This window comes from Thunnus thynnus, chromosome 8 (genome assembly GCF_963924715.1).
Source record: "Thunnus thynnus chromosome 8, fThuThy2.1, whole genome shotgun sequence".
NCBI classification, from domain to species: domain Eukaryota; kingdom Metazoa; phylum Chordata; class Actinopteri; order Scombriformes; family Scombridae; genus Thunnus; species Thunnus thynnus.
In genome coordinates, this window is record NC_089524.1 from 33,383,423 (window position 1) to 33,409,953 (window position 26,531).

The following is a 26,531-nucleotide window of genomic DNA, read 5'->3' on the forward strand; positions in this document are numbered from 1 at the left end:
TGATCTTCTAGTCAAGTCAATCAAATTACAGAAAATGTAATGATTTAAACTGAAATAGATGACTTGGCAGTTATTTGTTTCTTATAAAAAGTTATTGTGGATATAAGGAATTGTTAAAAATGTGCATTTCTGCAACACAGTTGTTACCTCACTGTATTAATAAACTTAAGAAAGTAAGACAGATAAATTCACGAGAGCGTATTATTCATTACCTATTCAATAATTATTTATATTAACAACTGGTGAAATGATGTTATGTAATGTGAAATGTGTTGCTTGTAGTGATAAACTCAGAGAATTATCACTAACACGCAACTTCACTGTTTCAGTTCCATTTTACTGAAGCAGGCAGCTATTTTCAGTGAAAAAGCTCTAATAAACCAGGTGTACACTACCTGCCCAGCACCAAAGTGACAAAGACATAGTGGAGCATTTAGGAGCTAAAGAACCAGATATTCTTCTCAGGAGATGGTAGAGACCAAAACAGCTAAAAGGAGGGAACTTATTTGGACTAACATTTATCAGGTGGAAACAAGCAAATGAATGTTGCTCTGTTTCTGCTGGATGTGTAAATAAGCAAATGTTTGCTAACGTGTCAGCTATATCCAATTATAGTTGATTGTAATCATATGATTATAATAAGATAATATGTCAGTGTTGTGTTTACAGGTTGTTCCACTGCCCCCATGTGGCCAAAAAACATCAATTAATGATACTTTAAAAGGCAGAAATTTCATGACCATATCTGATGGCTGATTTCTTTCCATACAGCAATATCATCACAGTGAATGCTTTGAATTCACAGAGTTTTACAGTCATTTATATATTTCAGCCACTTTCCTTTCATGTTCACTTTTCTTGAATGACACAATTATTTACTATATGTTGTGGCATATCTGGCAACAGTATTGAAATGGAGGATGCCAGTGAAGCTGAATCTAGAGGAAAGTCCTCTGCTCCTACATCTCCACTGATCCTGGATGAGTCCAAGACTGCTAAGATCCCAGAGTTCCCTCTGACGCTGCTCCGGACACAGCCCAAGTGTGAAGTGTATCCTGATGTGCACAAAATAATACAGGTATTGTCCTTGAGTCTCACAGGTGAAAACGGTTGTGATATATTACTTTGCTCTTCATCTCATATTTTTGAAGTAAAAGTTGTTATTCTTTTTTAATTATATTATTACTCTTGTAATTAGTAAGTATACTAGCTAATATTTTACAAGGTGAAGCTGATGTCATTAAATTTGAATTTCATTTTGAAAGCAATTTTCCATTCAACAGGATAAATTCATGGAGATTGTGTCTCAGTATTTCAAAACTGTGCCCTCCAATCCACATTACTTCTTCTACTGCCCGCCGTCATCCAAGAGAGAGGTGAGTTGAAAAAGTTGTGCTTTGCATTTTCCACTGTTTTGGCTTTTTGTCCAGTTTGACCTTCATCTCTAACCTTAATATTTCATTATCCCATAATAGAATTGCACATCAGAAATTACGTAGAGAAAAGGCGAATATTCTAGTAAAATCATTGTCTGGGGTCAAAATAAAGTCAGGGAAAAAAACAACATGCTGAGGAGTTTGTATTTCTTCAACCAAATAAACATCAGGAAAAAATTGTAATGATAAAATAAAGGAGGATAGAAACAACCCAGAGTGCTGCTCAGGACAGGTAAGAGATAAATGGCTGTTGTCCTGTTAGGAGTTAGGGGATTTCTTCATATGGAAAACAATCAGAGCATCAGCTCCAGCAAGAATAGAGAAACCACGCTCACGTGTGATTTGATATTTGTACTGTGGTTTGTCTCTTAAGGAAGACTCAGAGGATGGTGAGATGGAGAGGAGACCCAGTGAGGAGCTTGTGTCAGAAGCTGAGCCAGCTACTGAGGACGGTGAGGTTCAGTTAAAAATTAAAAATGAAAACATTTCAAAATTCCAAAATTTCAAAATTCAGGCAATGTGTCCATATTGTACATTTTACTGTGCATTACAGTTAGTAGAAATGCTGATGCAAAGTCAGAATTATTCAGCAAATTACTTCATGGAGCAGCAAGAAACTTTACAATGTTATATCGCTGTTAGAATTTTATTTTTTATGAAGATTATATCCATTACACTGACCATTGCAGAAAGAGAAGCCTGGATCAGATTTCAGATAACTAATTTCACTTAACATCAAGTTATGTTAACAGTTCAAATAAAGGCAGTTTAGGTATAAGGTTAAGTCAAGTCAGATTCAGTTAAGTTGAGCTAGTTTAGATAAAAAAAAGTTAAGTTATGCCAGGTTAGGTTTGGTCATGTTAAGTTTAAATACTTTAGGTAAACAGTTGAAATGCCAGATAAGGTTATAGTAAATTAGATTAATTTAACAGGTTAAGTCAGATAAAATTTATAGTTAGGTAAATTAGGTTAGTTAAAGTCAGGTCAAGTTAAGTTAACACGTTAAGGTAAGTCAGGTTAGGTTTATTCAGGTTAAGTAATATCTGATTAAGTTAAACCGAGTCAGATTAATTTAAGTTTAAAGGTTCTGATAAACTGGGTTAAGTTAGGTTGACAGGTGATATTAAGTAAGGTTAGGTTAAGTTAAGCCAGGTTAAGTTTATTTAAGTTAAGCTAAATTAGGTTAGTTAAAGTCAGGTTAAGTTGGGTAATGTAAAAGATAAATCAGGTTAGGTTAACAGGTGAAATTAAGCAATGTTAGGTTAAGTCAGGTTTAAGCTGCTATAATCAATATATAATTTTAAAGAGACACTCCACTGTTTTACACATGACACATGGACACAAATTTGAAATGAATGCTCATGTTGCTCCATGTCTGCCGGATGTTTAAAGAGGCAGTTGTTTGCTGAAACGTTCGCTATATCAACTTTATAAGGAGATAACGTGTGTTTACAGTTTATCAGGCTCGTGTCCACGAGTGGCCGAAAACTCAATTTTTGCAAGTCAGGTTAAATTAGTTTAAAGTTAGCTGGCCTATCCTGATCTGTGAAATACTCCTTAGATTTTATGATAACCCATATCACTGAGAGAGACACTGCCACTCATTTGGTAATATGATAAGGACCAGTTTATTTCTTTGTGTGTAGAACATGTGTCAGGGTGCTGCATTATGACAGAGAGTGACACTGATTTGGTGGTGGAGTATGAGGAGCATCCAGGCACCAGGTCTCAGGGGGATGGCGAAGACCAGTCCCTGTCAGACTCCAACACTGTCAACCAGGACCAGGACTCCTTTAGCATCCTGGATGGAGACTCCCTGCTGGAGCAGGAGGGGCCACAGCTAGACATGCCACCGCTTTTTGTTCATGTCACTTGTTCTGTCAATATGAAAAGCTGCCATGGCTCCATGCCCATACAAACACTGCCTACTTGCCTTGGTGAGTACACTGTATTTATTGTGTTAGTGTGCCAGTGAAAATTCTACTTCTAATAGCAGTTTGCTTACAATTTGACAAAAGCCAACTGTTGGAATGCTCATTCAGATTTTGAATAAAATGTGACAGCCATAGTGTGTCTCTCTGTGCATGTAAATGTAATAAAATATAGCTGTTTTCCCAACTTTTCAGTTTCCATCTTCCCTTTATTAAAATTAGTATTACTTTGGCCCCTGAAACTGTAACTTTCTAATTTCAATATTTTAATTTCAGGTGAGATTATTTCCTGCCTGGAGAATGCTGAGACCTTACAGTCTGTGGATTTGAATGAGCTCTCAGTCACATTAGATATTTTTGTCCTGACACTACCTCTGGAGATTGAAGTCATGGCTGATTTCCATCACAACAGGTGAGTCAAAGTGAGCAGAGAAACACAGCCCAGCTGGTTTTCATGAAAAGAGGATTTATGAGACATCGCACCTTTGTTGATTTTGTAAAAAAATCGTATTGCCTAATTTTCACGGTACCTTCTTAAAGGGGACATATTCTGCACATTTCCTGGTATATATTTATATTCTGGGGCTCTACTGTAATATCTGCATGATTTAAAAAGAGTTAAAATCTCCTTGTTTATCTTATACTGGCCCTTTATGCAGCCCTTCAGTTCAGCCTCTGTCTGAAACAGGCCCGTTTTAGCCTCTGTCTCTTTAAGGCCCCCCTCCTGATGTGCCCGCTCTGGTCTGATTGGTTAGCCGGAAGTCGGCTGTGAAGCAGTTTCAGGATGCTCAGGAGGCTACGTCAACAAGCCATGAAACAACATATAGTAGCAGGATTACATTACTTTTTCCTGTCCTTTACTCAACTTCTCAATCCATCTGTACATGTTTGAGCCAAAATGAGATCCGAAATATAAGTAGACAATGGAACAACCTTAGCAACAAAGGTTATGGAATGGATGGCCATTTATGGGCATGCGCGATGAGCCGACATCAGCTAGTTGGCAAGGTAGAAAAAAACTTTGCAAACGAAGCATTCAGGGCAGGTTGAAGCCCTAGCTTTTGACTTGCAGGCAGCATTTTTGCATCACCTAAAGTTTTGGAACTTGGAACATCTTTAACATAGGTATCCAACATCATAACAGTATATAAAAAACAGAAAACCACAAAAAGAATGATATGTCCCCTTCAATGATTTGCAGTCTTCTGTTTAAATGATGTCAGTATATAGAATGCGCTATGTTGATATTGTATGTGGCTCAGCACTTAAGAGTTTGGTCTTTATAATGAGTCTGAATGATGAAATCATGGTATGACAGTGTTAACTTGAATCTCCTTTGTGTGCAGGTATACGTCGGAGAGCAGTGTGTCTCTGAATCGTTCCCCAGGACAGCCCTCCTCTTATAGGTCTGACGAGGAGATGATGGCAGTGTTGGACAGTCTGAGGGGAGGTGGTGTGGATGGGTCAGTTTGTTAAACATGTCTGTTCTACAGGACAATATTAAGTTGGACGTTCTCTGATTGTCTCACCATAAATGTCTGTTGTTCTGGTACCTGATGCTTTGTCTTCCATCAGGGTCTCTGGTGAACCCTTGTCCAAACTACCAGTTCCTCACAAGTTAGCAATTCTAGCCACCATGGACGAGGTGAGTCTTATGCTTTGTCCCAATTCTACACCACATACCCAGAGCCAGAGTTACTGTAACGCATATTTGTAATGAAACATCACAGCCTCTAGTGGTTGCTAGCGAGCTTTTGACATTTACTCCTCACTGAAAACTGACTCACTTCTTCTGACAGCTGCTGTGCACACACAACAATGATGAGCTTTTCTTGGTTTTGTTATCTTTCTGTGTGTGTGTGTGTGTGTGTACGTGTATGTGTCTTAGATTCGCTGGCTGCTGGAGGATGAGATCGTTTCTGCCCTGCGTCACTCTCGGGTCATCAGCTCAGCCACACTGCTCAAAGTAGCAGAGCATGTTTTGCGCTCCAGTGGTCGACCACACTGTCACTGTGAAGATGTCCCACTGCAGTTTGTCTTTGGGCCTGAGCAGTCTCTGGAAAAATTCAAAGAGGCAAGGACACACACACACACACACACACACACACACACACACACACACACACACACACACACACACACACATTACTCCAGGAATGTTCTCATTAAAACTGGAAATGAAGCAAAGAGGTTGTTTTTTTTTTATTAATTTTGTTTACTGATTACTCTAAGCTTCTTCAGATTATCTTTTAATAAATACACCAAATCCACAATTTCATTGTCAGTTCTTATTCACACTTTCATACAGTATTTATTGCCTACTATAAAATCTCAAATAGTACTTATTTGCCTCAAATATAGAGAGAACCTTTAGAACATTACCATCATATCCTTAGAATACTTTTTACAAAATACAATATTTCATCTTAACTTACCAATTAGTGAAAAGTAGAATCTCCATTTTTTTAAATACAAAAAGCAAATTTCTGCACATTTTGAACCATAATTTTTTTTTTACCTGTCCTTTATTTGTTTGTGCCAGTTTTTATTGTTTAAATTTAATTTTCTGTTATATTCACTGAACAATCTGGATTTGCAGTATTATTTTCACAGGAAAAATTGTGTCTGTGTTGTGTAACTGGATTATCTCAGTTGTTTTTTGGAGCTTTCAACTTTATCTCATAGTCTTCTTAAGCAAATGCAGCTGGCTCAGGTATTGTCATATAACTTTTGCTACTTAAAAATAGAATGACTTATCTTTATGTTTCTCAGTACAGAAAACACAGTTGTATTAATAGTTTTCGGATAACGTCTGATCCTACAGGAGTTCCGCAGAATGGCGTTTTCTGGCTACGTGCTGAATGGAGAACAGGACAATTTCTACTACATGTCTTTGAGCAGACTGCACCCTCAGAGGATACGTGCCACCAAGAGTCTGTCAGAGGGCACTGCAGACCCCCCACAACACATCAGCTCCTGCAGTGCTGGAGCACAGGTGGAGGACGCCATAGTAGAGAGTGAAGCAAAGGCTCAGACCACAGAGGCAGAGAGCGAGGTCAGACACTAAATATCACAGTCACATGCAGAATAACAACACAATTACAACACACTTCGTCTCCGCTTTGTGTCATGATTCCCAGTTTTTAGTTTTACTTCCATTGTGGTGACGTCTAGGAAGCTCATCCACTCTCACCTGATTGCTAGGTGTTGATTTTAGCAAAAACTAATATTAACTTGTTTCATTGGTTAATCCATCCATTTTCTGAACTGAAAAAAAATGTAATATAATCTGAATAATTCTAGGACATTTCATCCCCACTGGTTTTCCATCATTCTTTCATATTTTTGACCGTATAATGGTGAAACGGGAGTTAAATCGCTCTCTATTCAGTATTAAAAAGTCTTGAATTGAACTTGGTGAACCCTGTGATTGGTTATGGCAAAACAAAACAAAATAATCCCCTCTCGCAACAAGAAATGTGCTCACATGAACAGAATGTCAGACTAAATGAATGAAGTGAAACAAAATGGTAATGGAGACAATTGCCGCTGCAGTGTGAACATGGGGTTTGTTGCGTAGTTTTGTTGTCTTTATTCACCAGAATCTAATGATAATCACAGAAAAAATTACATTGTTCTGTGTCCTCTTGTCATGTTGCCATATGAATTATCAAGTACAATTTGTTGTGTCTTGATGAATACACATTTGTTCACTTTATATTCATAATCTGCAAGATCCTTGTATCATATATTTTTGCCAGTATGTCCAGTCCAGTCCAATAGTTTGTTGATGAAGTTTGGAAATGAAATATGTTTCTGTGTAAAATTAAACGTATTTTACTTGAACTCTTTCCAGCTGCAGGGTGAGGAGAAGTCCATCAGTGTTGCTGCTGACACCCCTGCTGACACGTCGGCAGAGCTCAGTGAGCCGATCAGAGCCATGAAGCCTGAGGCAGAAGACACCGGCTCTCAGAGCTCAGTCAGCATGGTAGGAGTAACACCTCAGTCAGGTACCCCCCAGCTCCAGACTGAGCGCTGCACAGAGGCCACCTCACCCCCCAAGACTCCATCCAGTGTCAGCCTGGCTGAGTCCATGCAGTCAGCCACTCACAGTAAGTCTGCCACACACACTGTGTACCTGAACTTCTGTTTATGAAACTTAACTAATCAGATATAGGCAGGCGTAAAATCTTAAAATCAATTTTAAAACATTAAAAGGGTTGCTGTAATGTGGTTGCTTCTCTTAGAATGTGTTAAAGTCTTGCAGCAGCATTTTGTATTAGTTGCAGTCTTTGGATGTTTTGCCTGCTCAGACCAAAATAAATTCTGTTTTAATATTCAAAATGTCAGACCTCTCTGGGACCAGCTTCGATTTGCTGCTTTTCTGTTTTATGTTATTGCTGATTGAATATTTATAGGTTTTGGACTGTTGGCTGAACAAATCAAACTATTTAAACGTCATCTTGGGCTCTAGGAAACTGTTATGGATCATTTTCACTATATGCTGAAACTTTATAGACTAACTTTCAGTTACAAAGTTCATTCAAACTTTGAAATGTTCCACATCTTTCATACATTCAATATATTATTTAACTTTCAAATCTCATCAAAACTTTTCAAAATATTCAACTTTGTTTGAACCTTAGTTATAATGGAAGTCAATTAGAAAAACATTCAAACCCACTCATCTTCAACCTCTTTCAAATTATTCATTCATTATCATTATTCACGTAGAAACTTCATTCAAGCTTTAAACCGGTCACAACACTTGGGACTTTCCCACTATAAATCAACATTTTCATATCATTCATACTTTTTACACACTTGCAGTTCAAGTTTTATGAAATTTGGACACTTTCAGGTTTTATCATGGCTTTGTATTGCGCGAAATGTTCAAACCCAGAGTGTCCAATTTGTATATCAAAATGTAGACAAATTTGTCCTCTCTCACCCAATGTTACTTCCATTGAAATAGGACTCACAGTTTTTGAATAAATAGCCTAAAAGGGCAGCGAGTGCTGTCTAAGAATCCCATTGACTCCAATGTTGTCTGAGCTCTGAAACTCCTTGTCAAAAACAGAGATGATGGTGAGATATATTTCATCACAGCTCCTTTATTTTAAATTATACGGACACATATCATACATCAGACTCGCCATTGAAATCTTGGGTTGCTCACACTGAAATCTTTTTTTTTTTTTGATGTGAGTTTTAGTTTTTAAGCTGTAAGAAGTTGTTTGGTGACTCATTTTGGCTTAGGGGCAATGGATATGAATATCAGTGCTTGTCTCACCCCTGCCACAGAGGGCCCTGTCAGCATAACAACTTGTGACTCAGTCTCTGGTCATAAACTGACACACCTGTCTGTGACTGGCTAATTCGATGGTTAAATTCTCAGTCTACACACACACACACACACACACACACACACACTCACACAGTGTGAGTGTTTGGCTGCCAGCTTATATCAAAGAATTACATTGTCTCATGTCTTTTTATGGAGAGTTTATTGTCACTTTGCCTTTAGTTAAAGGGATCCCACCTCCACCACAACAAATCCATACAGGAAATCACCTTTTACCTTTTGAAAGACTGGGCATTATTATTATTATTATAAGTCACATTATGTTGTCACGTAGGCTGTCATTACATTGGGACTGTACTCAAATGGCAGGTTCCACATTTAATCTGATAAGTTTTTGTTTTTAAAAATATTCAATACACTATCATCAAAGTTTTTTTCACTAATGCACTTTACCTATTATATATCATTCCTATTGATATTCTAAATTTCCATTATGCGTCTCTAACATGACAAGTGACACTTAGCACTGACAGATTTTCACCTCCTGCTCTCTCCTCAACCCTTGTTTCAACACTGATGTGTAGTTTTCTCAGGGCAGGCAAGAAGAAAGGCTGTGAGCGTGTGTGTGTAATCTGGCAGAGCTCTACTCTGTTTCAGGCTTTGATTTGTGACAGAGATCCTGCTGAGGCTGGAACTCCTGACAGAAATGTCAATTTGTCTTTCCCCAGGCTGTAGCAAGCTTAGGCCGAGTCGAGTCCAGAGTGTTGTCTCCAGCCAAGGCAGCCTTGACTCAGACATGCAGGGTAAGTGCTCCACTAGTGTAAATTATTTGTCGCTTTTTTAAAACATAATACACACCTACAGTATGAACGCCACCTACACAATGTAGGTTTACTCCAATATTGATAGAAATTCTGGGATGAAGTGTGAAGTTTTCACAGTTAAAGCGCACATAACCAGATGGTCATCGTGTTATCAAGCTCAAAGACATTATCATCTATTTCTTCTAGCTGTTAAGTCTGTGAATATTGTAGTCTGTGAATGTAATAAAACATTTTACTGAGTTACAAAATGTAATTCAACATGAACTCACCAGCATAGCTGGCACTGAGCAACACCATACAGCTGCAAGCACACAGTTCCAATATAGTCAATCACAGGATCTCAGGATAAACAGCTCCATCTTGTGGATAGCTACATCATTACATTTTCTGTAAGTGATGGAAAAACGGAAAAGATCCTGTCCTGACATGTTTTAGATAGGGCTTTATGATATGATGATATGTATCATGTGATTATAGAAAAACATCTATTGTTTCATATTATGCCCTATCGTTTATTTTGTTGTGTCGCAAATCACACTCTTTACAGCAATATTTTTTGTCATTTTGAGTAAGGCTGGATCGATGTTGCTGATGGCCAACAGTCATTGATCACTGAGCCTCTACCATCATAACATCATGATTTAACCCCCCCCTCCCCCCACCAAAGATTTTATTGCATGAACAGTAATGTGACAAGTGTAATTGTCATCAACTCAAGTACTTTACCTGGCTCACTGCCTGTCTCTCCTCTGTTCTGTCTCTGTCTGTCCTCTGAGACTCTGTCCTCAGTGGAGAGCAGAGGAGAGGAGAGAAACTGACAGGACCATAAATGACAGTAGAGACTGTGTGTATTTATGTTATTTACCTCATTTATATGCATTAATTTAATTTCAGCTTGGTGTGAGAGTCTCTACTGCCTTTTGCTGTCATTTATGGTCACGCTACTCTCCTTTGCGTTTCAGCAAGGGTGGGGCTGAGCCCTCCGTATAATCCAAATCTGACATGAATATAGAAGGGACAATATGCAATTAATCCATTGTGTACATTCATGACCATAAGAGCCAACAATTGGGCTTGGACAAGTGACTGCAATCTTGATAAACACAAAGCTCAGACTGTGAAATACAGAACTGTATCATCTGCATAAAATGAAATTGTGTTTGGAATGCTTTAGTATCAGCACTCCAAACTCTACTTTTCAGTTGTTTCTTCTTAGTTAGTTGATTATTATTATATCATTCACACAAAAATAAATATGCATCCCCAGTAGTGAACCTCATGGAACACCACTGATTATACTACTTTATACTCTATAAATTATAACCTTAACTTACATCGATACATCGGGCCACAGAGATGAGAAACTGTTGTTCTTTTATGTCTCTTACCAAGATTGCAATAATGATAAGCATGGTTATAGTGATGAAGGTAATGGGAATGATGATGCCATGACACTGCTTTTTGTTATTCTACCCTCTGTGTTTGAAGGTTATGATGGTGGCAGCAGTGACTCTGAGTGTGAGAGCCCCACCCTGGATGAACAGGAATGTCAGTCCCCGCTGATGCCAGACTTCTGGCTGATTGTTAAGATCCACCAGGATAGAGTGAAGGTCTACTCCCATTCTAGGTCAGTCAAGTTCCAGGAAATACCTGACAGAGTAGAATGTCAGTTCCAACGCATATTCTTGTTCTTTCAATTTTCCAGTCATTACATAACCAATCATCACTGATTTTAAAAAAGTTATGATGAACATCTCCTTGCTGAGTTTATGTAGGAAGCTTTATTTAAAACTCCACCATGGGTAATCAGGTCCCAGTCAAACTTTCAGCACAGTTCCTAGGACCCATCCTCAAATGCTTGATGTTTGAATGTGCAAATTGGATTTTGTGTATTTAAGATTTGTCACATTTTTTGCAGGAGTTTCACAGCAGGAAAAGACGTGAGTGCTGAGGAGTTGGAAAAGAAGGAGGAAGAGCAGGAGCTGCCTGAATACTTACAACTGCATCAGATGGTTGTCAGGAAGATCGGGGAAATCTGCAGAATTGTCAATCAGGTAGATTCTGCAGCACCCAACAAACCAAAAACACTTCAGTACCAGTAGGTTAGAGCATGAAGACGTATACATTAAAATAGGCAAGACAACAGGAAATAAAGTGGGCCAAACTTTTTTATATGGTATAAATACATCCATATATCAGCATTATCCTCTGTACATTATACTTAATGCTTGGGAGATGCTTACTCTGCTGGCTGTTCATTGTATGTGTGTACTTTGTAGCGTATGCTGCTGCAGGACTTGCATGACAGCCATGTGTGTAACTCTCTGCTTGTGGCTGAGAGTGAGGAAGACATCTGGAAGAACGAGTCTCTGTACAGGCAGAGGCTCAACACCTCCGATGGTAAGTCTTCAAAGACATCCACACCACACTTCACCCAAGTTACAAACACTGAACAACAGTGCGATGTAGCCATGATATTTTTGGTTTTATTTGTCCATATTTTGAGATATCCATCTCCACTGAGATTTTTGCCTCCACTCTTATACAAGGGGGTGGAGGTGAATGGAATATCTGCCTCCTCTCATTTTTATTTTACTTTCATCTGGACCACACAGATTACAACACAGATGAGAGCTACCAGGCCAGAGACTACCTGGCAGCGACCATGCAGTTTATTCCAGGGCATTTTGCCTGTGACGTGGTGTGGAGCACAATCATCCACATTCACCCACGTCTCAAGATGGGACCCAACATGGGGGTGTCCAGAGGTGAGTGGCTAACCTGACAGCTTTTTTATATTAAAAAACATGTTTTTATATACAGGCTGACACCCACAATGACAGAAGGGAGATTTAAAAAGGAGAATTACAAATACACTACATATTTCTCGCCCTGTTTTAATCATTAGTATATTCAGAAGAAATAAATCAATACATAAATACATACACACAGGAGAAAAGAGATAAAAGTTATTATTGCATCCATTGTTACAAGAGAGCCATCCTGATCATCACAAGGAATCTGTTACACATTTAAGGCACATTTTGATAAATAACATGGAAAACCAGAAAAAAAAAATAGAATTGTAAACAGACGTTTGAGGTTATCTCACCTAACGTGAGAAATGTGTGGAGCCCAGGAGGTGTGAGGGACAAAGTAAAGTAGTTTGCAAGATTCAGTAATTCAGTCTCTCAATTTAATAGTTTGTGCACACAAATTACTGATTCATACCCTCAATTTAATGTCATTTTATATATTTTGCCTCCTCCACTCTTGTTTAGGGAATCAAATACATTTGCTATGCTGCATTCAGTCAGCTGATTCCGTCTCTCACTCTCATGCCAACAGAGAGGAGGCCACACTTTGATGAGAAATGTCTGATAGCTGTATGGGTTAATTAGGCTGCCTCCACACACAGGACCACTTCTGAAAGTCAGGGTGTTTTCCACATTCTAGCTCAGTGATTGGTCCATGCTCATTACAGAAAACGTAAAAGCCGCAATTTTCGTGGCTTTAATTGGCAGAGTTGGAAACCCTAAATGTTGGAATAAGTGTCTTCTTCATTGTCTTCTTCAAACGTCCACGCAACTGAATGTGCAGTTCCAAAGGTGTTTGCTGCCCACTATAAGAGTGGAGGAGGCAAAATAAATGACATCAAATTGAAAGCACAAAGTGCTAAATTGTATGCACAAATTATTAATTTGAGAGCACCAATTATTAAATTGGGCACACAAATGAGTTTCTTTTCTTCCATGACACCTCTGTACAAATGTGAATAAAAAGGGAGAAAATAAAAGCCCAGGTAAATATTCATGTACAGTGAATATGAAAAAGTTTTCCACATTTTGTTACATTTCAGACTAATTTCTTAAAATGGATTCAATTCATTTTCATCAATCTACACACAATACTCCACAATGACAAAGCAAGCCATGAGGTCTAGAGAATTGTCTCCAGACCTGCGAGACAGGATTGTATCAAGGCACAGATCTGGGGGAGGATACAAGAAAATTTCTGCAGCATTGAAAATGTCAAAGTAGCTTACATCATTTTCAAATGGAAGTTTGGAACCACCAACATTATTCCTAGATCTTGCCCACCTGGCCAAACTGAGCAATCAGGGACAGGATTAAGTGCCTTGTACAAGGGCACTGCAAGACTTGGTTCATTCACACCCACAAATCTCTGCTTTATTTATTTATTTGACACTTAAGTCACTTTAGTCCTGTAGTTTCCTAATAATGACAAAGTGCCTTGGTCAGACAGGTAACTAAGAACCCAGTGGTCACTATGAATAAGATCCAGAGTTCCTTTGTGGAGTTGGGTGAACCTTACAGAAGGACTACTATCATTGCAGCACCCCAGCAATCAGGTCCTTATGGTAGAATGGCCAGACAGTAGCCATTCCTCACTAAAAGGCACATGACAGCCCGCTGGGTGTTTGCCAAAAGGTTCTTGAAGGACTCTCATACCATGAGAAGCAAAATCCTCTGGTCTGATGAAACAAAGATTGAACCATTTGGCCATAATTCCCAATGGCATGTGTGGAGGAAACCAGACACTGAGCATCACCTCATTGATACCATCCCTACAGTCAAACATGGTGGTGCCAGCATCATGCTGTAGGGATTTTTTTGCAGGGACTGAGAGACTAGTCTGGATAGTGGGAAAGATGGATGCAGAAAAATATAGAGCAATCCTGAATGAAAACCTTTTTCATAGTACTCAGGATCTCATGCTGGGGTAAGGGTTTACGTTTCAACAAAACAGCAACCCAAACACAGGAGTGGCTTCAGGAAAACTCTGTGAAAGTCCTGGACTCTGTGAGACTCTCCAGAGATACTCTGTGTGTATCTTTGGAGAGATCTGAAAATAGCTGTGCACCGACACTCCCCATCAAACCTGGTTGAGCTTGAATGATTCTGCCAAGAAGAATGTGAGAAACTTCCAAAAGAAAGGTGTGCCAAGCTTGTAGGATTATTTCCAAGACTTGAGACTGTCATTGCAGCCAAAGGTGCTTTAACCAAGTACTACGTGAAGGGTCTGAATACTTATGTAAATAAAAAAGTTGTTTTAATAACTTTTAGCACTCCAAAAACCTGTTTTTGCTTTGACATTGTGAAGTATTGTGTGTAGATTGATGAGAAAACAATGAATTGAATCCATTTTAAGATGAGTCTGAAACACAACAAAATGTGAAAAACTTGAAAGGATCTGAAAACTTTCTGCATGCACTGTATTATTGGAAAATGTATTCTGTATGCATGTTGAAATGCTTAATGATCAGCTGACCTGCTATGCAGCAGTAAAATGACTCCCAAGGTTATGTGAATAATTAATTCCAATGTAGTAACTAGAAGTTTAGCTGTGCAACATTGTATTTTTCCCCATAATTAGTTCCACATTACATAGTCCATTCCAGAAGAAATTTCTTTGGTAGGAAATTATTAGGAAACTACAGGACTAAAGTGACTTAAGTGTCAAATAAATAAATAAAGCAGAGATTTGTGGGTGTGAATGAACCAAGTCTTGCAGTGCCCTTGTACAAGGCACTTAATCCTAAATGGGTCTGGGTAGTGGACGGTACTCAGGAGTATGGTGGCATTCTGCAACCTAGTGTGCAGTTGTGTTAAGCTTTGCAAAGCTTTTACCGTGATTATATGCTCATTACAGACATTATTGCCAAGCAGCTTTTAGCTACATTGCTCATATTGTCCATATTCACATCAGTTAACCACTTCTCAATTTTGTGTTCTTTGTCCTTTTATTGTAGCGATCCAGGCCCTGCGCTCTGTGCTGAACTCTTTCTGCGTGGTCAACAGGAAGAACATGTTTGTCTACCAGGAGCGGACAACTAAATCAGTTTTCTACCTCAGGTTAGACTTTCTCATCATTATTCAATCTTTGTGTCTTCACTTTGGAGGACTGTGGCAACACAGCTCATCTGTAAACTTTGGGGAGATTTTTCCATCAGTCCACTTTAGGAAAAATTCACCCACAGATGTTCTTAAGGCAGCAATATAGTAGAAAGGAAATCAAAGTTGGTGGAAATTGAACTGATGTCAAACATAGCATTGCAAGTAAACATCATTTTATGCTGTGCCAGAGGGTGGAGCTTTCATATCACATTGTCAACTGTGAGATTGGAGGGAGCACTTGTGTGTCCCCACAGTCCTTGCTTACACAGTTCACAAATCATTTCACAACTTCAACAAGCCTGAGTTAAAAATGATTCATCATTGAAGAGAAAGCAGAGGAAAGAGCAAAGAAAAGATGAGTACTGTCTATAACCATGCAAACCGATCAAGCCACACTCTCGATCAATTTTAAGTTATGTATTCTGGTTGCTGTTGCTGTCATGAAGCATAAAGCATTAGTTTACCTGTTAAACCAGGCTTACTTCAGTAAATCAAGCTTATTTTCAGGGAATTCTGTTTCATAATCCAGGTTTAAATATGTCTTGCCTAAATTACCATGGCATGAATACAAGCGTAGTGCTCCAGCAAGCTGAGCTAACAGAGGAGTTCAGTGGTTTCAATGAGTCTAGACTCACTCTTAATAGTTCTTAAATCAGGCTTGACTTAGTCTGATCACATTAGCTCTGAGTTGGCTTTATGGAACAGTTTAGTCCTGGTTCAGTTTGTGAGCTTATTCAAGCCATACTTTTTACAGTGAGCCTTGCTTTTCTGAGCTTTCTTCATGAAACATCCCTCTGGTGTATTACAGTCACAGTGAAATCAAAATTGGAGTGTCTTTGGTTCGAGAGGGATTTAAATCAAATCCTACAGAGTTTTTGCAAGTTCAAGATTTTAATAGAAAAAAATATTTTTGACTAATATTTAGCATGTAAAAAGAGATAAATGAATAATTAACACAGGGACAAAGGATTAGAACTTGGGAAACGCATTGGGGCAATGAAGAATGAAGGGGCAGTGAACAACACTTTCTCAAACAGCTGGCCAAGCTGTACACTGCAGCCATCAAAGCCCATGACCATTTTACTTTCCGTAAACATGACACAATGCTTTTATTAGCTTGTAAGATAACATTAGTCTTTGATGTTCAGTTTCTGAGCATTAATTACTGACTAAGTAGGGCTGGGCAGTATATCGATATCGTTATATGAGACTAGATATCTTAGATTTCGGATAGTTGTATCGTGATATGGCATAATTGTTGTCTTTTCCTGGTTTTAAAGGCTGCATTACAGTAAAGAGATGTAATTTTCTGAACCCACCAGACTGTTCTAGCTGTTCTATTATTTGCCTTTACCTACTTAGTCATTACATCCACATGATTATTATTAATATCATTATTATTATTATTATAAAATATACTACAATATTGTTGCAAAATCAACATTGAGGTATTTGGTCAAAAATATTGTGATATTTGATTTTGTCCGTATCACCCAGCCCTATGACTAGGTGCTGTAATTTATGTCATTGGTGTACACACTTTCCAGCAAACTTTCTTGGAATCATTAGTATATGAGTCAGAATGCCTCTTAAGGTAGAACAGATAGAAAACACTGCTGACAGAGAAGAAAGATAAGAGGGAAAAGGAGATTGACAAAGGAGCTCATTTGATATAAATTGCAGAAGATGGATTTATTTCATAGTACATGTTTCATAGTACATGCTAGTTCCATCAAAAAGACATCAACTTCCTTTCCTGTTCCCTGTGTTCTTTACAGACTTTGTGAAACGTCACTAACAGGGAAGTACTCTGACGTGGATGGCAACCTCCACACAACTCGCTCCATTGGGCTCGCCAGAAGTCAAGAGCCCCTGTTTTCTGAGGACCTCATGGTAAATGAACAAATGCAATGTATATAAATGTTTTGACTAAACTATGTTTTTCATATTTGATATTGGCATGTGAATTGTGGTTGACCATGGCATCCTTCAACATAAGCAAACAACCAAAACACTGAGGGGACTTGAAACTTGGTTTTGTCTCGCCCTTAAAGACTGGGAAATATTACTTGGACTTGCCCCTTAAAAATTAAATATGACTTGGACTTGCCCTTAAAGACTTTAGACTTGACTTAATGCTGACACTGATTAAGAAAATAGGTTTTTAGGGCCATTAATAAAAGTTTTTAAGATAAAAAAACTTGGAGAAGCTGTGTGTAGCCAAAGGTACAGAGGATTCACAGGACAGATAGGTGGAATGTTTTTCCGATGACTGTAATTGTAGCCCTTGTGCTTCTCTGCAGCTTATCTGATGTGGAGATAAAACTGGCCTGCCTGTTACAGTATTTTGTCGATAAGGCAGGAAACCATTGCATTTTCACCTGTATCCCTCTCAGATTCATTCTAGCAGGGGGGTAGGAGGGTTTTGCCAGCACTCACAGACAGCAACAGAAATAATTCTCACCATACTGTATATATTTCCAGGCCATCCTGTGCCCATGGTAACATAAACATTAAGTCCTGTCTGCCAAGACTGTTGAATTGAACTTTCCTTACTTTTGTTAACATATGTTGAAATGTCTATTAAAATATTGTTTCCTTGCTCTTCTTGACTCCAGTGAAGTAGAACAATCCACTAGTGAATAAGCAAGAGTAGGCCAGGAAAAGGGGATTGGTATGTACTTGCTAGAATGTATGATCTCATCAGTGGATCAGATGTACCAAGTTTTTGCACAAATGCTGAACACAGAGGTCAAACTTCTCTAAAATCTGCTTAGTTGTCTGTCAAAGGTCAGTCGATGTAATATCTCTCAATCTGGATTCATGGTGTAGTGTTTGTGCCAAATCATTGACTTCTTTGGTGTCTCTCCCATCAGGGCTCCAGGTCTTCTCTAGAGGGCTCTCGGCCTGTTGGACAAGTGGATAAACACATCCTGCTACTGGTGCATGGAGTGGGAAACGCTGGTAAGAGCTGAGAAATATCAAGTGCTGATAATAATTCAAAATTTCAAAGTTAGCCGAAATGATTCATAATAAAATGGTGGAGTGGAGTAGTCATGATAAATCCAAGGTAAAACCAGTATTTTGACAGCAAATTTTGATTTAGTTTTAGTCATATTTTAGCAATCTGATTTGTTTCAGTTTTAGTCTAGTTTTAGTTGACTAAATATCATAAGACTAAATATTACTTAGATTAAAAATATTCAAGTGGAAAAAAACAAAGATACACCACCAGCAGACAGTCCCAGCATCAGTCTCATATTCATGTGATTATTGACTGTCATGTAAAAGAATAATAACATAACAAAATAGCTCACCGCAGGTTATCATCAATTTCAGACTCAGAGTCACTTTCCATCATGGGGTAGTCTTCCTCACAGCTGGTTTCTTCTCCTTCTGCTGTGGTGTGTTTAAATGCTGCCACTATATTACTCCCATTTTGTGTTATTACTGTAAGGATCTTCTCCTTTGGTATGTCCACTCTTGCATATATTTGTCCACACATGCCTTGATTGACTGTGCAGTGTGTAGGTGGGCTACTTAGTCAAGGGCCAACAATATGTGTTTGGGTTTATGTTCAACGCAAAAGTATCGTGAACTTATAGCAATGAATGAAGCTGTCAGTCCTTTTTTTGTCTACAAGTCAATGCCAACATATACTAAATGGGCAGCAGCCAGTTTCATTTTTAATTTTTGTCTCTCATCATCTAATGTTTGTCAATCAGATTGCTTATTTTAGTTTTCTTTGGAACAGTCAGCCTCATATCTACTGTCTCCATCATTTGAAAAAAGTCATCATCTTCAGTTGTTGAGACCGGAAATCTGTGTGCCCAATCCATTTTGCTATGGCCTCTTCCTTGGTCTCTTGTTATTTAGGGTCACTTTTGTACTTTGATGCACTTAGAAAAGCTGTTGAAATATTCTACTGGGATGCACCTTTATTTTAAGGCAACGTTTCAATCTGTAAGATCTCCCTCAGGCAAATGTGGAAGAGAAACATTCATTTCTTCTAGAGGTGGTAATCAAATCGTTATCACCTGCTGGTCAGCAAGCAGCAGGGAGAACAAACACCACATGATGGTGGTCACAAGAATGTATATAATAGGAATACTTGGATGTTGAAAGGTGAAAGATTTGTTTTGGCAAGAGATGTCTCTTCATCTCAAATTAGGGTACATATGACTGGTCAAAAACATGCAAAAATACAACATCGCTGAGGTGTTCATATGGATGGGACTAACATTAACAGATGGCCACAGGGAAAAAATAACCTTAAATAAAAATGTAAGGTTAAATGGGTTCCACCAAAAGATTTTACACTGATAAAAGAAGCAACCATTTAAATACAGAATACAACATCTTACAATAGGTTCCTAACCTTTCTGGTTTGGGACCCCTCACAACAAAGCAATGTTTACTTTTGACCCCCTTATCACAAGTTGCATACAGTCACTGCTTTTTGCTAACAACTGAGTGGGTGTTTCCATTTGAAAAACCTGGAAAGAAACGCAGGTGGAGACGTCCTTTGAGTTTAGTGCTAATTTGCATTTTAGCATGCTAACATGCTGAACTAAAATGTTGAACATGGTCATCATTACTATACTAATAACATCAGCAGGTTAACATTGTCATTGCGAACATATTGCGTCACTAATAGAAGTATTTAGCTCAAAGTACCCTTTGGACCTCAACTTCTATCTGTCTTACAAAAAAATAACCTTAAATAAAAATGTAAGGTTAAATGGGTTCCACCAAAAGATTTTACACTGATAAAAGAAGCAACCATTTAAATACAGAATACAACATCTTACAATAGGTTCCTAACCTTTCTGGTTTGGGACCCCTCACAACAAAGCAATGTTTACTTTTGACCCCCTTATCACAAGTTGCATACAGTCACTGCTTTTTGCTAACAACTGAGTGGGTGTTTCCATTTGAAAAACCTGGAAAGAAACGCAGGTGGAGACGTCCTTTGAGTTTAGTGCTAATTTGCATTTTAGCATGCTAACATGCTGAACTAAAATGTTGAACATGGTCATCATTACTATACTAATAACATCAGCAGGTTAACATTGTCATTGCGAACATATTGCGTCACTAATAGAAGTATTTAGCTCAAAGTACCCTTTGGACCTCAACTTCTATCTGTCTTACAATTTGTTTTTCTTTACAAGCATTACAGCCACTAGCATGGCTGTAGACTGTTAGCATTGTTTATAAGTCGCTATGGAGAAATTGGGGTGTTTGCAGTCGTATAGAAAAAATACAGCAGTATAAAGATGAAATACATTTATATTTAACATGACTCTGCATGTGATTAATTCACAAGTTGACATTTCACAGTGGTATTTACATGGTCACCCTCTATCTGCGGATAATTTGTGAACAAATTTGCTCAGTCCAGAGGGAGAAAGCAGAGGGAGGCAGATCATGCATGAATGACAAAGCATCTCTCAATAACTCCCTAACTGCCTTCGGCTAATCGGGTTGCTTGTGGTGTTATGGGATGAGGCATTTTGGAGCTGGATGGCAGTCAACACAAATTTAGGCTTGAAGCAGTGCTCTGTGCTCCTCGGTGGAATGAGCTGGTGACTGATGCTACTCCACTGCACTGTCAGCGTGGTGACGAGGGGGTGGAAAACAGCCAGAGTTGGAGACAGTTTTGCTAACATCCCCCACTGCACCTTTGCTCTCACCGACTGTGGCTCGATCCAGTGACAGAGCAGACATTTGTCAGCTACTTCCCAGACATCTTTTGTGAAAAAGTGTCCTGTTAAGTTGGAAGGAGAGTACCATGTTTAATTCAAATTACAGATACAGTTTTTCATATGTCATTTCACTTATTTGCATGTGTGTTTTGACTAACTGAGATAAATGTGAAATAATACTGCACACATGGTCTTTCTAGTCCTTTGGGGGCAAGAAAACCAGGATGCCTCATAGTTTTTCTTCATTGAGCTGAAACTGGGGAAATTTGCTTAATTTGCTTATTAATTCTAATAAAGATTGGTATGAAGCTGGGTTACAGATAAAGCTTGGATCTGGTCCAAACTGCGAATCAATCCAGACTGGACTTTGACACTTATTACTATAGCCCAGCCAATACTGGCTAATATCAGTATTTGAGATTTTAAAGGATGAGATTGACCAAACCCAATTGTGTGTTTATCCGTCTCTCAATACTTTCTGACTTCCCTACCCTGTCTGTGGCTCTGAGCCCATTGGTTCCTACTGAAGAGGTAAATATAACAATACATATTTGTTGCTACTGTTCCAGACCTCAACCTAATATAAAATTCATATGTGGAACCCTTTTAATAAAATAAAATGTAAGTACCCGTGGTGTAAAGATAAGCTGCCGCAGGCTGCTGTTCCTCCTGTGGACGTCTTGATGGCACTGTTGTACTGGGAGTGTTTCCCTATCTTGCACAGGCTGGGATTACATCAGCGGTTTCTCAGAAACACAACTCATTAAAATCTTTCCTCTGCTACCCCCACTCACTATACTTTGAACTCACCATCTTTATTTCGCTACATCGTTGGATAGCTGTATAAACCCCCTCCTTGAAGCTTGTGTGTGTATGTATGTGTGTGTGTGTGTGTGTGTGTGTTTTTGTAAAGCGCCAAGACACCATAAAGGTCTCTTATGTTGGCAGAAGTTAGATGACTACACAGTACTTATTTTATCCCTATGAGCCATTAATTAATCATATATACAAACAATTATCAAATTGTTGCTTCTTGCAATTATATAGAATGTGCTTTTTACAAGGACTGTAGTGTTTTAATATTCAAGAATAACATATAGTAACCTGAAACAGACATGAAATGCAAAAAGCCTGAATTGTGTATGCACTTGTTGCCATGGAGGGTGCTAGATGAATCTACAGCTGCAGTTTGTTTGAGCTCACCATCAACTTTCTGATGGTGCTCATGGTTTGCATCTTTTTGTGTTTGGTGTCAGAAATAAAAACAGAAACAGAGAGCCTGAAAATGTCAAGGTTCACACAAGACTGGGCAAGCATACTGAGCCTCAGTATGCTTTAAACAAACAAGCTCACAGGTTGAACATGTTGTCCGGTCCCTTCTTCATGCAAAAGTGGTTATATCTTTTCCACTCAGAGGGCTAGGTTGAAGTCTGCTGCCTCCTAGCCCCAGTTTATGCCTCACATGTATTAGCATTACATTCCACTCACAGAGCTAAGCATCCATTTCTCTAGAAGATAAATACCCAGCAATGTTTGAAAAACCCAGAAGGTTGCATAACAACACTGCTGTTATGAGGACATTTCCAGAATCTTCAAAGACTCTTCTAATCATCTGGATAAAAGAATATTCAGTCCATTGCAAGATTAAAAAAAATAATAATAAAAAATTTAACCCTTTTCCCAAGTCCAGACTCCTTTATCCCTTATCTAAACAAAGATGGTAGCTGGTAGCTACCAGGATAGGAAAGAGTTGTAAGCATCGCTGGCTTTTAGCAAACATCACAGAGTATTTCCATCAGTAACTGTGTTTCAGAAGCTGTTAGACTTCATTTGAAGTATACATTGAGCTTTAATCATTAAAACACAATCACACTGGGATGCACTAGCTGGAATGTATGTGCAGCATTAAGGTGAAACAGATGTTTTGTCACTTTGTGTCCAGGTCCAGAGATCACAGACGAGCTGGTCAAGGTGCTGCGCAAGCGCCTGGATGAGACCACCTTGGACATAATCACTGTCATGCTTGTCAGGAACTGTAAGCTGACGCCAGCTGATGTGGAGGTAAATGGCTCTTTTCCTTCAACTTACTAAGTTTTTGTGCATCAATTGGTACAAAAAATACTTTAATTCTCAGAATGCAGTGTGTGTTTCTGGGTGTTTTCGTGTGACTGGTCTGTAGTTCTGTGTACATGGACCTGTGTAATTCACTGAATAAAATGCTGACACTTTGAGAATCATGGGTTTCATTCCAACTGGGACAACTCAGGAAACACTTGTATGCACTATGGTACTGAAAATTGCTTTGGATAAAAGCCCTCACCGAATGTTGTCTGGTCAGTTCATCCAACCATCAGGCACTCCAGCCACTGAGGTGATGAACTTCAGCCTTCCCCAGTACTGTTTTCCCTGGCTGTCTGCTGTGGCTCACTACCTCAGACAGAACCTCCTCATCTTCCTGCATGTGCCCAAGTACACTGACAGCAACATAGCACACCACTTCAAGGTATGATCTAGACTAACTTCTTCATAACATAATATATTGAGTATAATGTGCAGACAAAGACCTGTTCCTTGGTTGACCTTGGTGAAAAATTCCACTTTTTTACAAATTTGGTCTCAATTAAGTCGTTTCAGTCATCATTTCTACTACTTTGTGCTTACCAAATCAATTACTGAGATCTGGGAACATGGCGAAATTGCTACAGTACAACAGGGCAAAAACGTGTAGTCAGATAATCAGAAAAAACCTCAGGGTTTGTTAACAACTGTCTGATCATCTGACTGCTCATGTTTCTTGACTCGTCTGACGTATATTTAGCAATGATACTGTGTCTCAGCAATTAACTTTGATAGTACCGTGTTAAAATAGGGCCAACACTACGGAAATAAGACCAGATTATTTCTTTAAGGCTATTATCTGTAGGATTTGAAAATTTTAGGGTTGGGATTAAGGATAAACCTAACCTTATGTAACAGAAATAATATAAAGAAAATCTATACTGGGGTACCCTGGTAGCATACTGGTTAAGATGCGTATGACATAACCACAACATCCATGGTTCAATGAACCGTGTGGACCTTTGTTGCATGTCATACCCCAATCACTCAACTATCAAACAGAGTCAAACATGCCAAAAAAGCTGAAAAAGAAAAACATATCATCATAAATATATTTTTTTTCCCATCGTTTCAGTGAAGACTCACATGTAAAGGATATTTTAATTCTACACATTCTCTTTGAAGTGACTATTTGCAAAGCTAGTTGGTGAACTACTGATGAGATAACTGCTAACTAGCCAACCAGCCGCGAATATGCTAGTACTAGTCAGTCACAAAAGCTCTCCAAGCTAGCTGGCTTGCTGACTGTCAATTTGCAAGCTAGCTAGGTAAGGTACAATTTAAATAGAATGTTAGAAAAAAAATGTCAGATTCAGGACATAGTGATGTATTAGCTTAATTGTTAATCAGACAGTAAGTTAATACTGTTTTATTCAAGAATTTGTAAAAAAAAATAATTGCATGTTTTCTTGTAACCAAACCATGCCTCTTCTTTGGAGCACTTTATATTTTGGCAGAGCAGGGATATTTACATAGACTGTATGTAAAGATGGATGTAGGGAGGTGTGACATCACCTGTTGGTTTGCACTGAAGCTGGTTTGAAGCCCAGAGTTGCTGCTTCTGATTTGCGCCATCTTCTCCATTAGGAGCCAGGACCTTCCAAATAAGGAGTGTGGGGTGTTGCCTTTTACGCTCTGGAAACACACCCCGCTATCTCGGACCAAAGCTAATGCTAGCTTACTGGGAACAACCAGCGCCGTGCACTTGAGCTAACATTAATAAACTAACACGGCAGATATCATAATCAATTAACATTAAACTTACCAAAATATTGAGACAATAATCTGACTGCAAATCCTGAAGCTGGGGAGAGCAGCAGGTGAGCTGACTGTCAATCACAGCTGTCAATCAACACCCACATGGAAAAGCTACCATTCGTCTTCAAATCTTATTAGTGGAGCAATAGTTTCCAAAGTGACCACCAGCAAATTTATTAGGGGACCCAGATATAGCAAATGAGACCATAATGACTTGTTGAAAAAATGTATTGACTTAGTATTTCATGAGAGAAGTTGATGCTTTTTGAATGGGAGTCTATTGGAGTCAGAGATTTTTTGGAGCCGGCATCTAGTGCACTTTAAGGTGCTTCTGCATGGGCTTCAATTTCAAGCCGTGGTTGTTGCCACTTGGTTATTTATCGCTAGCCTCTGTTTTAGACACTCTGGCTCTCCATTCCTGCAAAGGTTAGCAATGGCAAGATGGTTGGCCTTTTGTTAATAGCACAAAATTGCCTGTCAAAGTTCACCAAAGAGGAACTGCATGTGTAGGATTTGTTCAGATTTACTTTTCCTCTGCGCTATTCACAGCCATTCCATTGAAATGGGTTGATTTTGCCATTTTAATTGCTGGTATGTCTAAGGAATTGTTTGAATTTTTTGGAAGTTTGCTATTCGCTCCCATTCTCATTTTGTGTGCTTTAACTATGGAGCGCCAGGAGTTGATTAGCTTAGGTTAGCGTAAAGAGTGGAGGCAGGGGGAAATGGCTAACCTGGCTCTGTCCGAAGTACAAAGTATGCTTATACCAGCACCTCTAAAGCCCACTAATTAATTCATTATATCTGGTTTGTTCAAGCCATACATTTTACTATGCTAAACTAAGGTCTTGCTCTCAATGTCTCTAAAAACACATACATACTTCCCAGGATACCTATCCCACCTCGGCATTAGGGACCACTATGTGCCATTTTGTAAGTTTCAAAGTAAATAAACATTTCAAAAATATCTGTAGCCCATTTGTCAAGTTCAGCCGCTATCTAATCACATATCACAGGAGGATTTGTGACGGTTCAGACTCACACAAAATCCTAGAAACTATTGCTGCTTACTCACTGTCTTAGCAACAATGAAAATATCTGGCTAATTAAAACCTGGAGTAAACAACCAGTCTTAGTTTTCCAAGTCCTCCAACTACTTTGAATGATTCGTTAAACTTGTAAAAGTTAGTCATTGCTGTTTGAAAACCAAAAATGCCACCCTGCACTGATAGATGACAGTTTGACATATGCAAGTGCCCCATAAACAGCTCTGTTTAAAGTGATCTGGATTAAAAATGAATAAATCCTAGATATGAGAGGCTCCCGGCTCTGCGAAACTGTGGCAGAAACTAAAATCATTTTGACAAGTCTCATTGTGATGTATGAAATAAATGCTGACTTGTGTAGTTTGAGCTTCCAGTGGCTGATTTGCTCTCCTGTTCTGTCTGCAGCACTACTTTCATTTGAGCAGTGACTTGGCTGACGGTGATATCTACCTCTACAATAAACCTGGAGGCCAGGGGACCGGAGGCAAAG

At 38.8% G+C, this 26,531-nt stretch overlaps 1 protein-coding gene across 9 annotated transcripts in view; it reads left to right on the plus strand.

Annotated features, from left to right (window-relative positions):
• The window catches only part of szt2 (SZT2 subunit of KICSTOR complex), a 114,707-nt gene that overhangs the window by 24,468 nt on the left and 63,708 nt on the right, over window positions 1–26,531 (plus strand). For all 9 annotated transcript variants that reach the window (XM_067597991.1, XM_067597997.1, XM_067597993.1 and 6 more), the window contains 21 exons: window positions 907–1,078; window positions 1,284–1,376; window positions 1,810–1,888; window positions 3,083–3,373; window positions 3,644–3,779; window positions 4,714–4,830; window positions 4,943–5,012; window positions 5,256–5,441; window positions 6,192–6,422; window positions 7,224–7,479; window positions 9,401–9,475; window positions 10,985–11,123; window positions 11,415–11,550; window positions 11,776–11,896; window positions 12,112–12,264; window positions 15,270–15,372; window positions 17,193–17,307; window positions 18,291–18,378; window positions 23,065–23,183; window positions 23,461–23,625; window positions 26,447–26,531. In XM_067597991.1, coding sequence (XP_067454092.1) covers window positions 907–1,078; window positions 1,284–1,376; window positions 1,810–1,888; window positions 3,083–3,373; window positions 3,644–3,779; window positions 4,714–4,830; window positions 4,943–5,012; window positions 5,256–5,441; window positions 6,192–6,422; window positions 7,224–7,479; window positions 9,401–9,475; window positions 10,985–11,123; window positions 11,415–11,550; window positions 11,776–11,896; window positions 12,112–12,264; window positions 15,270–15,372; window positions 17,193–17,307; window positions 18,291–18,378; window positions 23,065–23,183; window positions 23,461–23,625; window positions 26,447–26,531 — 2,930 coding nt within the window. The remainder of the gene's footprint in view (window positions 1–906; window positions 1,079–1,283; window positions 1,377–1,809; window positions 1,889–3,082; window positions 3,374–3,643; window positions 3,780–4,713; window positions 4,831–4,942; window positions 5,013–5,255; window positions 5,442–6,191; window positions 6,423–7,223; window positions 7,480–9,400; window positions 9,476–10,984; window positions 11,124–11,414; window positions 11,551–11,775; window positions 11,897–12,111; window positions 12,265–15,269; window positions 15,373–17,192; window positions 17,308–18,290; window positions 18,379–23,064; window positions 23,184–23,460; window positions 23,626–26,446) is intronic.